At 52.1% G+C, this 17,370-nt stretch overlaps 1 protein-coding gene across 1 annotated transcript in view; it reads right to left on the bottom strand.

The window, feature by feature from the left end:
- Positions 1-1,713: 1,713 nt before the first annotated feature.
- LOC115093354 (ankyrin repeat and zinc finger domain-containing protein 1-like) overlaps positions 1,714-17,370 on the bottom strand; it is an 83,470-nt gene continuing 67,813 nt past the window's right edge. The window contains exons 14-15 of the mRNA XM_029604985.1: positions 12,651-12,721; positions 1,714-2,122 (exon numbers count right to left, since the gene is read on the bottom strand). Of these exons, the coding sequence (XP_029460845.1) occupies positions 2,002-2,122; positions 12,651-12,721 (192 nt within the window). The 3' untranslated portion in view covers positions 1,714-2,001. The remainder of the gene's footprint in view (positions 2,123-12,650; positions 12,722-17,370) is intronic.

Below are 17,370 nucleotides of genomic sequence, written 5' to 3'. Positions count from 1 at the left end.
AATTCAGAGCCTGTTCTTCTGGATGCAAGTGGGGCCTGGGAAAGAAAGTAGGTAATATGATGGATTGACTGAGGTGAAACTCAGATACTATCTTTGGTAAAAACTTAGGGTGGATACGGAGCACTACCCTGCCATGCAGAATTTTAGTGTAAGGCGAGTAGGTGACCAAAGCCTGTAATTCACTAACTCTGCGAGCAGATGTTATAGCGAGGAGAACTAGATCCTGTGGGATCAGGCTGAGGCATCGATGGTGACACCGAACGAGGACGATGCAGCATCAATGATGGAATCGGCCCGATGGAACCGGTGCCTCTGGTGGGCGAGTTGGTGGCGGGACTCCCGACGGTCCGGGGTTAGGCTCCACCCTCAGTGTGTCTTCGTCCTCCAATAATAAAGGAATCAGAGTGGAAGGCATGGGGCAAACCGGTGTCTTCGGATCCAGCGGTGGAAGGGCACTGATCACGTCCAGCCTGCCCAGCAGAGGTAAGAGCACCCGTGGGTATCGGATCGGCAACCGGAGCTGGAATCTGTGCCGGTGTCGATGGAGGCTGGAAGCCCTGTAGCGCCTTTACGAGGGCCTCTTGGATCATCTGATCCAGTTCCTCGCGGACGCCTGGGTCGTGTAACCCCAGCTCCGGAGTAGGAGGCAACGCTGGCGTAGCCGGAGGGTCCACCAGTGAAAGTGGAGTTGTGGCTCCTAGCACCAAAGAAGGTGGGGAATGCCTCGGTAATCCAGTCGCAGAGGAGGTTGAGGGCTTCTCTGGACAGGATTTCTTACTGGGAGGCTCTATCGACATCGCTGCCAAGGGCTTGCCTGGATCGGCGGACTGAGCCTTATGATGGTGGTACCGGCGCTTTTCTCGATGTTCACCTCGGTCCTTCTCCGGAGCAGAGGATGGAGAAGGGGACGCCTTCGGGTGGGCAGCACCGGTATCCCGCTGCTGACGAGAGGTCGATGGCACCGGTTCAGATGATGTCGAAGCGCTCGATGGAGTCTGTGGTTTCACCTGAAAAAGAAACTCCATCTTTTCTGAGCAGGCCTTCCGGCCCTTCAGCGTCATTTGGGCACATTTGGTGCAAGTTAAGACATCATGGTCCGACCCCCAAACACACACACAAACCCTATGCGGGCCTGTGATGGAAATTGTCCAAGGGGAATCGGGGCACCGTCGAAAACCCGACACCATTACTTCGACAAAAATTTAGCTGCGGTGTGGTCGATGGCCGGTAGGCCCCGAAGGGAAAACTCGACTGCACCGCAACTGAGGGTAAAGCCTTACCTCACGACCGCGGACACGGAAACGATGGGGTAGAAAATTTTGAAATTTGGAAAGAAGTTCCGTAAGGAAAATTCCTGTCAGGAATCTCTAAAAAGCTCCTTAACCCGCGAGGCTACTGCTGCGTGGAAAAAAAAAAAGAGACTGAAGGGGGACCCCTGCTGGCTGCAGGGGTGGTGCCATGCTGGGCATGTCCAGTAGGGGCCAGTCAAAGTTCTGGAAACTTTGACAGAAGTTTTCTGTGATTGGGCTCCATCCTGTGATGTCACCCATATGTGAGGACTAACATCCTGCTGTCCTGTGAGAATGCCCTAGGCTCAAGATCCATTTTCAGCCCTGTCCAGTCGTGCCCTGGCTTTCACAGGAGACAGGGTCACATCAGCACAGGAGGTAAAAGGAGGGGGCTTACACGTATCACACATGCAGGGCTTCCAAATGAGCAGCTAGATGAAGACTTTATTATTTAGTGACCATCAACATTTCCCCATCAAAAACAGAAGTGGCTTAAAATATTCCAGTTTCAGCTGGCAGCAGAATTTAAAAAGTTATTGCATCAGCACGCACACAAGCCCGGAGAGCCTGGCATGCAGGGATCTCAATCCTTGATCTTGGAAGGCCTCCTGGGGAAGGTCAGAGGTGGCCCCCCAAGCTGGAGGAGTGTTGTAGCCAATCGGAGGAGAAATCCCAAGATAATGTATGGAGGTCCTGCACTGACAGTGCTGGGTTAGGAGTTGCCTGCCCTGCTTTTTCTGTGATGCTGCAGGCACTGTGTTGAGCAGAAGGCAAAGTCGAGGTACTGGAAGGGGGTTCTCCCCAGCAGGGATTCTCCACACATCCAGCAGCGCCTGTAGGAAGAAAACAAAGCAGGGGTAGATTAATGCATTTGCTTGCCAGTGACTAACGTGCATTCCCTCTCACTCCCTGCACCTGGAAACCAGGAACACGTTGGGATGACGGCAAAGCCATGCAAAGCACTGGGACCAATGCATCAGGACCTGGAACATGCTACAGGGCACCATGAGAGAGGGGGGTGGGGGAAGATACTGAGAAAAGCTGAGGTGCCTTCAAGTCCACCCCCTTCTGACTGCCCAGCAGCTCTCTACGGCAGTGGTCTCACCAGCCAGTCGGGTTTTCAGGATAGCCACAATGAATATGCATGAGAGAAAATTTGCATGTCATGGAGGCAGTGCATGCAAATTTTCTCTCATGCATATTCATTGTGGATATCCTAAAAACCCGACTGGCTGGTGGGCCCCCAGGACAGGGTTGGGGACCACTGCTCTTCGGGGTCATCCAAGGGTTATTTATCTGTACCCAGTTCTGCAGGGAAATCTATCAGCTGACCAGGTGGCTCCGTGGCCATGCAGGAGGGTCCTGAGCCCAACTTCTCAAGCTGGGGCTGCTATAGGAGTCAGTATTCAAATGCTGCAAAGGAAGGAGGCCCAGCCATGAAAACACCCAACAGCCAGGCTCCAGCATGCACAGCTTTGCCCACTCAATCCTAACTTCTTTTTCCTGCTCATTGGCTTAGCCAGGATTGCCCCGATCTTAGCAGACTGCAGCTAGGGTTCAGCAAGCCCCACAGCACCACTGGCCTGCTCATTTACACTATGACAGTTTCTGATGTCATCTGCACTACGGCAATACTAAGCTTCATCTGGTGCAGAAAATGCGATGATTAAACGCGTGCATGATATCGGACAGCCCTCGCTCAGTCCCACTGAAACCCCATGGTCTTGCAGGAATCTTTATCCTTCAAGCACCACAGCAGATCCTCCAGGAGCCATGCAGCAGCCGGACGCCCTCCAACACACACAAGCACCACTCGTTGGTGAGAAGCGAGGACGGAGCATCGCTTACCATGGGGAATGCATTAGCTCCGCTCCTCCTGCAGGGAGGGAGGGAGGACGTGGGGGATTCTGGATCAGCAGCAGTGTGCTGCCTGCCAAATCTCTGAACAATTTCAGCAGGCTAGGGGTCACAATCACACTGTAAGGGCATCATGCACAGCTCTGGCACATCCTGGGTATGTTGGGTTGATATGTAAGGTAAGTAATAACTGCAGACTGAAATCCTCACCAATTCCTTGCCTTCTGCTAAGGGTAGAAAATGCTGCTCCGTGCAAGTTATTTATTTAAAAATGCTACATACCGCATAAGCAGAATAATACAATAAAATAACCAGCACGATAAAACCACAAAGTAAAAACAAGCCAGCCTCAGCCTGCCAGCCCCAGCGTACAGAGGCAGCGTAGCTCCAACCTCGCCCTCTCTCTCAGGAATCCACTTCCCAAATTCGAAACAATTTGACTCCCTCCTTATCAGAGCAGGTAAGCCATTCCAAAACGTAGACGTACATTTTGAGCCACGCCATGATCTAAATTTGGAACCATAAGGAAACTAACCACTCTCCCTGCGCAGCTCTAAGTAACCACCCAAGCCAATCCAGCCAACAAATATCGAGTGCACGCAATGAAAAAGCAAAAGTTAGCAAATTAAGTTTGCCCTCTCCGCTCCAGGAAGCAAAGGAGATACCCCACTCGCTTCTTCCTTGTTTCCCCACACACGACCCTGGCTGCACCTTCACTGGGCAGCCCAGCAATCCCACCAGCAGACTATTACAATAGATTGAGGTTACCTCAAGGCTCGTGACTTCCGATATTAAACACCTTCAGGCTCTCCCACTCTAGGCTTCATTGGTAAATCTCAAAAGCCTCTCAAAAATATTCCCCACCCCTAGAATCTCAGTTTTTGTTTCATTCAATACCAACAGCTACTCCCTATTCACACCGAAACTTTATTCAAACAGGCAGTGACTTCTCCGCTCAACTCAGATCAGGAACCCGATGCCATCGGCATAAGAAATTGCCATACTGGGTCAGACCATCAAGCCCAGCATCCTGTTTCCAACAGTGGCCAATCCAGGCCATAAGAAAAGAAAATTATTACTTACCTGCTAATTTTCGTTCCTGTAGTACCATGGATCAGTCCAGACAGTGGGTTATGGCCCCAATCCAGCAGATGGAGTCAGCACAAGCTTTGAGGGGGCGTATCCATATATACTACTACCCCCTCTGCAGGAGTTCAGTATCGAGTATATCAAAGCCCGAGTAGAAACCCCCGAAGGATCAAGTTTGTGGAAACAGATAATGAAAACAATTGTAACCGCAACAAGTAACTGCAAACATCCTACCAACTTGTAGGGAGCTGTGAAAAACAGCGAAAAGAAACGACTGTGAAGACACAGAACACTGCGAGCAAGAAGCAGCGCAGAGCTGAGCAGGATCAAGAACCCAAACGCGGTGGGCGTCTGGACTGATCCATGGTACTACAGGAACGAAAATTAGCAGGTAAATAATAATTTTCTTTTCCCTGTACGTACCTGGATCAGTCCAGACAGTGGGATGTACCCAAGCTTCCCTAAATCGGGTGGGGTCCTGCGAGGCCTGCTCGGAGAACCTGCTCGCCAAAGTGTCCAGAGACCGAAGAGGCGAGGTGCAGACGATAGTGCCTCGAGAACGTGTGTAACGATTTCCAGGTGGCTGCCCTACAAATTTCCTGCGAGGATACCGAGCGAACCTCCGCCCAGGAAGCCGCCTGAGAACGTGTAGAATGCGCTACGATTCCGGGTGGGGGAGTCCGACCCGCCCCAATGTAGGAAGCAGCAATGCCGGCCTTCAGCCATCTGGCAATGGTAGTCTTCGAGGCCTGAGACCCCTTCTTAGGACCGGCCCAGAGTACGAAGAGATGGTCAGAGGTCCGGAACTCATTTGTAGCCTCCAGATAGAGGCGCAGAGTGCGCTTGACATTCAAGAGACGGAGAGACTTCGGCTCTGAGGAAGAGAAGGACGGCAACTCCACCGTCTGGTTCACATGGAATGCAGAAACCACCTTCGGAAGGAAGGAGGGAACGGTGCGAAGCGAAACTCCAGAGTCGGAGAAACGGAGATAGGGCTCTCTACACGACAGAGCCTGCAGCTCCGAGATGCGTCGAGCGGAACAGATGGCCACAAGAAATACAGTCTTGAGAGTGAGATCCTTTATCGTTGCACTGCGCAGCGGCTCGAACGGTGGTCCCGACAGGGAGCGAAGCACAAGGTTAAGACTCCAGGAGGGACAAGGGTCCCGTAACGGAGGACGCATATGCTTGACACCCTTGAGAAAACGAGCAATGTCAGGATACTGTAGAAGAGAGCCCCCATCGCTCAACAGCGAACCAAGGGCGGCCACCTGAACCTGTAGTGAATTATAGGCGAGCCCTTTTTCCACCCCCGCCTGTAGAAACTGAAGGATCTGAGGTACAGAAGCCTTAGCGAGTCTCGTGGCCTGGCTGGTACACCACAGCTCGAACACCTTCCAGACTCGAACATAGGCCGCCAACGTCGATGTCTTTCGTGCCCGCAATAGCGTGGATACTACCGCCTCCGGGTAGCTCCGACGCCGGAGGCGGCGCCTTACAAAAGCCAGGCCGCAAGACAGAAGAGTTCTGCCTGCTCGAAAAATACCAGGCCCTGATGTAGGAGCTGGGGGAGGTGCCCCAGCCTGATTGGCCCGTCGATCACCAGCTGTAGCAGGTCCGCAAACCAGGGTCGCCTGGGCCATTCTGGGGCGACGAAAACCACGGTCCCCTGATGGCTTTCTATTCTGCGGAGCATCCTGCCCACCAGGGGGCATGGTGGAAAAGCGTAGAGCAGAAGATGTGGCGGCCACGGGAGGACCAGGGCATCCACTCCCTCCGCGCCGCGCTCTCTCTGGCGACTGAAGAAGCGTGGAGCCTTGGCGTTGAGAGCGGACGCCATCAGATCCAAGTGGGGGGCCCCCCACGATGGACGAGAAGTTGCATCGCTTTGTCGGAGAGAGAACACTCTCCGGGGTCCAGCAGTTGACGACTGAGGAACTCCGCCTGGACGTTGTCCACACCGGCGATGTGCGAGGCCGCTAGCCGGACGAGATGACGCTCCGCCCATTGCATCAGCAGCGCCGCCTCGAGCGCGACCTGCGGGCTGCGCGTGCCTCCTTGTCGGTTGATGTAGGCCACGGTGGTAGCGTTGTCCGATAGGATTCTGACTTCCCGGTTCCGAAGAAGCGGGAGGAAATGTCGCAGAGCTAGCCGGACCGCTCTGGTTTCCAGACGGTTGATTGACCACTTCGCCTCCACCGTGGACCACGTCCCCTGAGTGGCGCTTCGATCGCAGACTGCACCCCAGCCTGCTAGACTGGCATCGGTGGTCACCACCACCCAAATTGGCAGATCGAGGGACACGCCACGGGCCAGGTTCGACGGATCCAACCACCATCCCAGACTGTCCCAGGCATTCTGCGGGAGCGGGAGAATCATCTGGTAGTCCTGCGATACTGGTTGCCAACGGGAGAGGAGCGCCCACTGTAAGGTCCTGATGTGCGCGAAAGCCCAAGGTACAAGATCGATGGTGGACCCCATCACTCCCAGGAGTTGCAGGTAGTCCCAGGAGGTGGGCTCTGGTAACGCAGAGAACCGTCGTGTGTGATCCCGCAAGGATTGAGCTCTGTCCTGGCGCAGAAAAACTTTGCCCAGTAGGGTGTCGAAGATCGCCCCCAAAAAAAACCCAAGCGTTGCGAGGGCATGAGGGAGCTCTTGGAGAAGTTCACTACTCATCCCAGGGAATGTAGAAACCATACTACTCGAGTCACCGCTGAGCGTCCATGATCGAATGACTTCGCCCGGAGGAGCCAATCGTCCAGATAAGGATGAACCAGGATGCCCTCCTTCCGGAGAGCTGCCACCACGACTACCATGATCTTGGTGAAGGTGCGAGGCGCCGTCGCCAATCCGAACGGGAGAACCGTGAACTGAAAATGCTGGTCCAGAATTTTGAAACAAAGGAAACGGTGGTGGTCCGGGCGGATGGGAATGTGCAGGTAGGCCTCCGTTAAGTCCAGGGAGGAGAGGAACTCCCCCCGATGCACCGCCGCAATCACTGACCGGAGCGTTTCCATGCGGAACCGAACGACTCGAAGGGATTTGTTGACTTCCTTGAGGTCTAGGATAGGCCGGAAGGAACCGTCCTTCTTTGGTACGACGAAATAGATGGAATAGTGGCCCGAGCCCACCTCTCCGAAGGGCACGGGCGCAATAGCGCCTATCTCCCGGAGTCTGTCCAGAGTCAGCTGCACCGCTCCTCTCTTGAGGTCCGAGCCACAGGGGGAAAAGATGAACCTTCCCTGCGGGGGGGCGGACAAATTCCAATGCGTAGCCGTGTTTTATGGTATCCAGGACCCACTGGTCCGAGGTGATCCGTGCCCACTCCGCGTAGAAATACGTTAGTCGGTCCCCAATCCTGGGGACAGGGGAGTGGGCGAGACTGGCATCATTGTGAAGACTTGGTATAGGGGTTCCCGGTTCCGGGAGTAGTGCGTGCTGGCCGACGCCCGCGAAAGGAGCGAGACCAGGGCTGAGACCTGGGGGCGGATGACCGGGAGCCCGCCTGTCTGTATCCCCTGTAGCGCCGTTGCGCTCTGGCTCTGGTCCGAGAAGAAGAAAATGCTCTGGATGGTCGAAACCTATCCTCCGGCAGCCGATGAACAGCGTTCTCCCCCAGGGACTTGATGATCTGGTCCAAATCCTCCCCGAAGAGGAACTTGCCCCTGAAGGGAAGAGAGCCCAGACTCGACTTAGAGGACGTATCAGCCGCCCAATTGCGTAGCCACAGTAGTCGTCGTGCCGCCACTACCGAAACCATGGATCTTGCGAGGACCCGAAAAAGGTCGTACGAGGCGTCCGCCCCATACGCCACTGCGGCTTCTAGCCGATCTGCCTGGGCAGCCTCATCGGACGGCAGGTTCTGAGACGTGAGGAGTGAGACCTCGAAAACCCGCTTAAGGAAAACTTCCAACTTACGATCCTGTGTGTCCCGCAACGCCGCACCTCCCGTCACTGGGATAGTCGTCCTCTTCGTGACCGCCGACACTGCGGAGTCCACCTTTGGGACCTTGATGAGGTCCAGAAATCTTCGGGGAGCGGGTACAGCTTTTCCATAGCCCGGCGGCTCTTCAGGGAGGCCTCCAGGGTGTCCCATTCCCTGGTGAGAAGTTGTAAAAACGAGTCATGAATGGGAAAAGCCCGAGCCCTCGGCCGGAGTGCCGCCAGGACAGGATCTCCCTTCCTTGAAGAAGTGACGACAGCGGGAGCTACTGGGGCAGGCGGGTCTGGTGGCGGGTCCAAATCTAATTCTTGGATGATCTGCGGGATGAGGTCGTCCAGCTCTTCCCTCTGGAAGAGGCGTAGGGTACGCGGATCATCCCCCTCCTGCGTGCCGTCCCCTTGTCCCCCGTCCGGGAGGTCAAGTCCATGTCCCGCTGGGTCTGGCACCGCCCCCACTGCCGCGGGCGTGGATCGGACCCGGGTAGGAAGGCGGGAGGCCCCCACTCCCGGAGGGTCGGGGGGGGGCTGGCGTCGAGGGCAACATCCGAGGGATCTTAGGAGGGGGGGGGTCCCACAGGTGCTTCCAGCCCCTGCAGATAAGCGGTATGCATGAGCAGGATAAACTCCGGAGAGAACCCCGGCCTGCTCGGGTGCACTTCGGGGGCGGTGTGGTTCCTGCTCCCTGGCTCTGGGTGCTTGGTTGCTGCACCAAAATCGGGGGAACACCCCCGCTGGTAGAGTCCTCCAGGGATCCGTTCTCCCTCGTGGCCTCCAGGGATCCGTTCCCCCTCGTGGCCTGCGCCTCAGGGCGCTCAGAATGTAAAATGGCCGCCGTTCCCGCCAAAAATGGCGGAGTGGCCGGCCCGCACTGCCCGGGCAAAAAAGAGAAATCAGTCAGGGACTGTGAGGTACCTTCCCCCCCAGGAAGGCATCGTGCACCGATGCCCTCCCGGGAAATCCGGGACCCCGGGTCTCCGCAGACCGCACAGCGGGACGGCCGCGGCATCGGGATCGCTGTAGGAGAAAAGAAAAAGCCACGGGGGGGGGGGGGCCACGCGCACAAAAGCGCCGCTGCGGGGGGGCCCGGTCGGCCCGCACTGCCCGCTGTCCGAAAATAGAGGAGGGTGCCGCGGGGGGCCTTCCCGGCCACACGACCCGCCCCAGACATCTTTCCCTAAATGGCTCAGCAGCCCATGAGGAGCTGTAAAATGGCCGCGGGTGAGGGAGTAAAGAGCGAAGAGGCCGGCTCCACCGGCTTTCGCGGGCACCGGGGGCTGAGCTGTGAAGGAAAAAACTACAAAGGAAAAACAAACTTACCCCTGGCTGCAACGAGAAATAAACAGCAAGGCCGCAGAGAAGAGACAAGGAAGAGAAGCCACTCCCCAGAAGTTGAAAGAACTCTGCCTTACTTTTTTTTTTTTTTTTTAAACTTAATACAAACTTGATCCACAGAAAAAGACAACAACAAGCCATAATCAAGCAAGAAAGTGAAAAAAAAAGGAAAAGGAGGGGAAGCCTGATTCCCCTACTCGCATCTGCTGGAGTCAGAAGATACTGAACTCCTGCAGAGGGGGTAGTAGTATATATGGATACGCCCCCTCAAAGCTTGTGCTGACTCCATCTGCTGGATTGGGGACATAACCCACTGTCTGGACTGATCCAGGTACGTACAGGGAACCTGGCAATTACCCAAACACTAAGAAGATCCCATGCCACTGATGCAATTAATAGCAGTGGCTATTCCTTAAGTAAAATTGATTAATAGCAGACTGGAACTGGCTATCCAGCTCCTAGGGTGACCATGCACTTCAGGGTATAGGGCAGAGACGGTTTAAACTTCTCTGTCTCCATCTGCTGGAGGGGAGGTAAAACTCAGGAGTCTGGACTGATCCGGGTATGTACAGGGAACAAGGAGAACGCTTCCACCAAGACATCAAGACCATGGAACATAGATATCAAGGCAGATGGAACACCAACATGATGGCAGACTACTGCTGGTGTTTACAGCGTGACAACCCTGATCATAACTATTCCAGAGCATCCAAAAAGAGAAAATTTCTCCCTAACAATTGAAATTTACACAACTATTGCTCTCTTGGTTAGACGACAGACTTGTTTTTTGCATGAAACAAATATATTATACAAGCCGTAAAGCCCGTTAAAACGGGCTACATCCCTCTGTCTCTCACCTCCCCCTCATTCTCTCTCCCCTCACTCTTCACCACCCCCCTCCCCCACCCACTCCTCTCCACCCTCCCTCTCCTCTCACTCAGTCCCCCCTCTCCCTCACTCCCTCCCACTCAGTCCCCCCTCTCCCTCCCTCCCACTCACTCAGTCCCCCTCTCCCTCCCTCTCACTCAGTCCCCCTCTCCCTCCCTTCACCCACCTCCATTTCCTCCCGGCGCCGTAAGCGCGACTTCCCGCTACCCTCACCCGGCTCCATTAACTCCTCCCGCTCCTGCCGGCAGATCTCGGGGGGGGTCACTCCCGCGCGCGCGGCAGTGACCCCCCCGAGATCTGCCGGCAGATCTCGGTGGGGGGGCGCGGGAGTGACACCCCCCCCCCCCCCCCCCCGAGATCTGCCGGCAGATCTGGGGAGGAGAAGCAGTGGCACCGCGCGCGCGCGCGGCGCCGCTGCTTCTCCTCCCGCTCCTGCGGCCCCAGCGCCATTTTTTTTTTCTGATCGACATCCTTGCCCGCACATGCGCAGTAGAGCTGCGCTCTACTGCGCATTTGCGGGCCGGTCACAGGCCATTTATAAGGTAGATGCCATCACTTATTCGACTTTATAATCTTTAATCAAACATTTCTCATTTGTGAAAATATTTGACGTATTGCATATTTTTTGACTTCATATTTGGAATCAGCACCTTTCATTTGGGTAAAATCAGCAAAAATAATTAGGTCAGCAGAAAACCTTTTTTCAAATGTAGACCAGTGAAATAGAAGGAGTAGGGGACACTCCATGAAGTTAACAAGTAGCTCGTTTAAAACAAATAAAAAAAAAAATTCTCTGGAATTCATTGCCAGAGGATGTGGTTATGGCAGTTAGTGTAACTAGGTTTAAAAAAAGGTTTGGATAAGTTCCTAGAGGAAATATCCATAAACTGCTATTAATCAAAAAGGAATAGTATCTTGAGATCTATTTAATGTTTGGGAACTTGCCAGGTACTTGTGATTTGGATTGGTCACTGTTAGAAACAGGGTACTGGGCTTGATGGACCCTTGATCTGACCCAGTATGGCATATCATGTTCTAAGTCTCTTTACCCTCTACCAGATAACAGGATAAGTCCTGTTACCCTCTGCCAGTTACCCAGATAACACTAATACAGAGGGTATAAATTAAAGTTCTCTGCGCTCAATAAATGACTACACTTCTAGAGAACTACACACATCACAATAATATTCAATTCTACAAAAATATTTATTCATGTGCATACAATGAATTCCTATCTAGACAAATAAATACTGCCTATCCTATCCACACACATCCAATCGTTAAAAACAACCATGATGATACATTGTTGCTCCCACTAGTAGCTATGTCCAATCGAATTCATCGATTGATGAATGTGAAGATAAGCAGCACGCGTATATTATGGAGACAGACAAGAAAGTGAATTGGATTGGACAATGCATCATCATTCAAGCTGATCTTGTTATTCGTATCAGTTCAGGTACAGGAGAGAGCAGCAGCATACTATATACTAATAATATGTGATGACAATATTGTATGAATAACCATCTTTTTGGGAAATGGTTCATTGTAGTCCTTGATTAAACTTTTGTATTTGTGGATTATGATGTATGGTTGTTTTTAAGGATTGGATGTGTGTGGATGTGATAGGTGTGAATGGGATAGGCAGTATTTATTTGTCTAGTTACCCAGATAAGTCATTACTTATCTGAGACATTTAAAAAACCTCCCCGCCCCCTTTTTTTTGTTTTTGTTTTGAGGTTTAAGTGCTAGTCATCTGCTTGTCAGGGACACCCTCCTTGGATTATGCCGAACACACATTTTACAGGTAACCTGCCTTTTTTTTTTTTTTTAAACTCCTGATGGCATTAGCATATCATTAGTTTGCTGCATCAGAAGTTAATATTTCTAATCTAAGCATTAAAAATGTGCACTGAAATCCAGCACTCAGTCTTTTAACGCCCAGATTGCTGTATGGCTATAGTATCTGAATATAATCTGCTCTGAAGTGCCTGAAAGGTAGAACAAACTAAAGAATAAAATTAGTAGCGATCACACTACACAACAAACTGTGGTCCTCTCTACCCTAATCAGCCCCTGCCGGGGACATCGCCCCACGCACAAGAGCCGATAGAAACCGAAAATGCACCTTTTGAGAAAGCCCACACGAAAATCTTCAGAGAAGCCCAGAAAATAAGTCACAGAGCAAGTTTGCAGCTGACTTTCTAAAACTAAAGAATGCAGAATCTGAGACTGCCTGGGTATGGCGAGTACCTGGGGTTTCGGAGGGCTGCTCCTTCACTGGACTGCTGGGCAGCAAATCGTCGTTCTGCTGCCAGAGCTCTCTGAGGAAAAGAAAGGAAAATTGGACCTTACCTGCTAATTATCCTTCCTGAAGTGCCACAGATCAGTCCAGACTCCTGGGTCTTGCCTCCCTTCCAGCAGATGGAGACAGAGAAAGGTTGACACTACCACATAACACAAGGTGCCACCTGTAGTCCCTCAGTATTGACCTGTACCAAAGCCAAGACAGTGTAGTAACAACATGAATCCATCCCCCCTGAACGAGCAGTGGGCAAAGGAAAACCTAGAAAACAGACAAACTTGTCCCAATTAACAAAATATGAAGGACCAAACAAAACCTGTGTCCTTCTTCAGACTAAGTACCATAACAGATCGAGTGCACTCTCCAAAACTCCCTACCTCCACTGGGCGGGACTCTGGACTGATCTATGGTAATACAGGAACGAAAATTAGCAGGTAAGAACCAATTTTCCTTTCCTTGTACGAACCCGGATCAGTCTAGGACAGCTGGGATGTACCAGAGCTTCTCTAAACGGGGTGGGACCTCAAGAGCCCCGCTCGAAGTACACTCTCACCGAAGCCCCCAGCCTCTGGGGCCTGGACATTCAAATGATAAGGACTGGCGAATGTGTGCAGAGACTTCCAAGTGGCCATCCCCGCAAATCTCCTGAGGCGATACTCGGCCCAGGATGCTGCCTGGGAACGAGTAGAACGAGCTCTTAGGCCCTCCAGTACTGGACGCCCCTGACAGATATACGCAGATCCAATAGCCTCCTTCAACTACCGTCCAATCGTGGCTTTTGATGACTTATGGCCTTTCTTTGCACCATTCCACAATACAAAAAGGTGATCCGACAACCAGAAGTTGTTAGTGACTTTAAGATACCGCAATAATGCATGCTTGATGCCCAAGAGCCGTAACTCCCTCACATGAGATGCTGTAGCCTCCAAGTTTGGGAAAGCCAGAAGCTCCACCAACTGATTTAAATGAAATGAAACCACTTTTGGAAGAAAGACTGGAACAGTCCTCAAGGTAACCCCAGAGTCCGAAATTCTCAAAAAAGGCTCCCTACATGACATGACATAAAAAAACCTCACATTCTCAATGACTACCTTCTGGACTCAAAACCTGACATATGTGCAATTACCGAAACCTGGCTGAAAAACACTGACATAGCGCTAACAAACCAACTTCCTACACAACTATACGATCTTTTCTCAATCCCTAGACCTAGAAAGAGAGGCGGCGGCCTACTCGTAGCTACAAAGAAAGAGCTAAGACTAATCCCTCAGACCGTGAAACCACCCTCCAACCTCGAAATTGGCCTCTTCAAATCTAACCAACTACAGATCTGCCTAATTTACTCCCCTCCGGGACAGCTGGATTCAGATCAGTCTCCCCTCATTGAACTCAATCGCCAAACACATTAACTCTGATTCCCCAGCTATCATCATGGGAGACTTCAACCTACACGTTGATACGAATCCACCTTCCCCAAACTGCGAAACTCTTCTGTCCTCCCTCAAGGCCATGGGTTTCAACCAAACTAACAGCCCCACCCACAAAGCAGGCCACACCTTGGACCTCATTTTCATCAACTCAGGCCTCACACCTATCTCCCCCCCTCCTGCACCCCAGTCCCATGGTCTGACCACTCGATCACCACAGTCCTCTCAATAAAGGATAACTCCACCACCCTCATCCCCACAACCACCATTCACTACAGAAAACCCGGTTCTATGGACGACCTCAGCTCCCACCTAACTACGGAATTACAAAACCTAAACCTCTCTGACGCAGACTCAGCCCTCGCTTCTTGGCTGGAAATTACTAACTCCGTGGTGAATAAAATATGCCCTCTGACAACAAAAGAATTAAACCCAGCCCTTAAGAACAAAAAACCTTGGTTCACGCCTGAACTGAAAACGCTAAAACAAGAACTTAGACACAAAGAACTCAAATGGCGCAAGGAGCCCACCCAAGCAGCTCTATCAGCCTACAAAGATTCCATGCACAGCTACAGGGCATCCATTCTACGCACTAAGAGAGATTTTTACGCCCGCAAAATACACGACTTCCTCTTTGATGCTAAGGCCCTGTTTTCATATGTGTCTGATCTCACGAATTCCACCCCACCTTCCATCCCATACGATCAAGCCCAAATCAAATCAACTAAACTTGCATCGTTCTTCGAGAAGAAAGTCGCCAACCTCATAGTCCCACTCATCGCCTCCAACATTCAGCCCCCTCCTCCAACAACAAGAAACCAATCTTGGAGTCATTCGAATCTACCTCATCCCTCGAAATCGAATCCTTACTCAAGAGCATGAAACCCTCTTCTCACCCATCCGACCACATCCCCTCAAAACTATTGCTCACAATTCCAAAAACCATCTCCAAATCTCTGGCTGAAATTATAAATTACTCCCTGGCCCAAGGATCAGTACCCGACTCTCTGAAACTCGCCACCCTTAAACCGCTATTAAAAAAACCCAATCTGGATCCAGCAAACCTCGCTAACTTTCACCCCATTGCCAACCTCCCTTTCATCACTAAAATAATGGAGAAACTCGTCAACACCCAACTCTCAGACTACCTAGATGACCACAAGATACTATACCCCTCTCAGTTTGGATTCAGGAGATCACTAAACACCGAATCCCTCCTAATCTCGCTCACGGATAGCATACTTATGGGCCTAGACAAAGGACAACCATTTCTTCTGGCTTTGCTCAACAAATCAGCAGCCTTTGACACTGTGAATCACTCAATTTTCATCGAAAGACTCTCAGACATCGGCATCTCTGGAACTGCCCTCAACTGGTTCAAGTCCTTCCTCAATAACAGAAATTACAAGGTCAGAATTAGCAACAAAGAATCCCACTCCATCAGTACCACGCTTGGAGTCCCCCAGGGATCATCCCTCTCCCTGACGCTCTTCAACATTTATCTCCTGCCCTTATGCCAACTCCTCACCAATCTGAAGTTAACCCATTTTATCTATGCCGATGACGAACAGATCCTCATTCCGATTACAGAATCCATTTCCAAAACCCTCTCCTTTTGGAACAGTTGCCTACACGCCATCAACCTCCTCCTCTCCAGTCTCAATCTAGTCCTGAATACAACCAAAACGGAGCTCCTCTTCATCGTGCCAGAAAACAACAACCTCACTACCAACAACCACCTCACCTCCTCAAAGATCTCAACGGCCCAAGTGAGAGACCTCGGCGTCATTTTGGACAACCACTTATTAAAAACATTCACCAACAATACAATTAAAGAATGCTTCCACAAACTTCAAGTTCTTAAAAAGCTTAGACCTCTCCTCCACCTACACGACTTCCGCACGGTTCTTCAAGCTGAACACTGGTAGCTTCTGGTCTGCCTGCAGTTCTGGATCTCTTCTTGGACTGAGGCTCAGTGGAAACAGCAAGCTTGGGCTCATACCGCCCTGCGGACTTTTGGGCCCTATAAGCTTTGTGCATCAACAGTATAAAATCTTCAGAAAAGGAGGCAGAACTGTCAGAATCCTCCCCCAGGAGGCCCTCTGCCGCCTCTGCCTGGTCCTCCCCTCGAGCCCATGCAGGACTCCCATCAGCCGGGGACAATGAAGGAGGGAAATCCTCCTTCCCCTTGCGGCCTCAGTTCGAGCAAACGTGGCCAAGATGGCCACTGTTCCTGCACTGACAGGAAACGGATCTGAATCCTCCAGCGACGCCTGCACAAGCGCTGCAGACTCACACTGCTGGTTGGACCCCATGTGGACATGCCGGAATCACCCTCTCCCCCAGGGAAGCAGCAGGAGTAGTGGCCGCTACATGCGAATCTCCACAGCCAACACACTTCAAGCCGCGCAGCATGCTCCCCCCAGCAACCGCCCATGGGAAGTACGCCGAAGGAGAGGAGCACAAGGGAAAGCCTTCAAATGCCGAGCCTTGCTCGGTGAAAAAAACACCTGTCCTGGACAGAAGGCAAAGCCTTTCCTCAGCAAGTCCTCACAACTCTGCTTCTTTCCACTTCAAGACCAGGAAGGATAGCCACACCAGGGCCTGCCAAGCTCCTGGGAAGGCTTAGAACGTTTTTTGTTTTTTTTTTAAAGTTTAGTCAAGACTGGAGATATGCACATCTACCATCTGCTGGAGAAAGAGAAATACTGAGGGACTGCAGGAGGCATGCTAGGCTATATGGCAGTGTCAGTTAAAGTTTGTCTCCATCTGCTGGAAGCGAGGCATAAACCCAGGAGTCTGGACTGATCTGGGTACGTACAGGGATCAGCAGGAATTAAACACCAAAGGGAGGCCTTGCTGGAACCAGGACAGCCCGATCCCCCACGAACATCCCAGTAACACTACAGGGGTAGGGTCTATCTGCCCCCTCCCTCCACCATGGTTCACCATACCAGGCACGCTACAGGGGGAGAGCCCAATCACCATCCCAGTCCAGAAGGTGAGATCCCATAGACCAACATCCTAGGTACACTACAGGGGAAGGGCCTGACCCTCCCAGCACAGTCCAATACCCCAGGGAGAGCCCAACCCTCCCGCTAAGGTCCAACATCCCAGGCATGCTACAGGGAGAGAGCCCAATATCCCAGGGGTGCTAGAGGAGAAGAGCCTGGCCTGCCCCCACCAAAGTCTAGCTTCCCAGGGGGAGGGCCAAACACACACCACAGACCCCCATCCCAAG

This window comes from Rhinatrema bivittatum, chromosome 6 (genome assembly GCF_901001135.1).
Source record: "Rhinatrema bivittatum chromosome 6, aRhiBiv1.1, whole genome shotgun sequence".
Lineage (NCBI taxonomy): Eukaryota > Metazoa > Chordata > Amphibia > Gymnophiona > Rhinatrematidae > Rhinatrema > Rhinatrema bivittatum.
The sequence above is the reverse complement of the archived record's forward strand: the minus strand, read 5'-3'. Positions and strand labels throughout refer to the sequence as shown.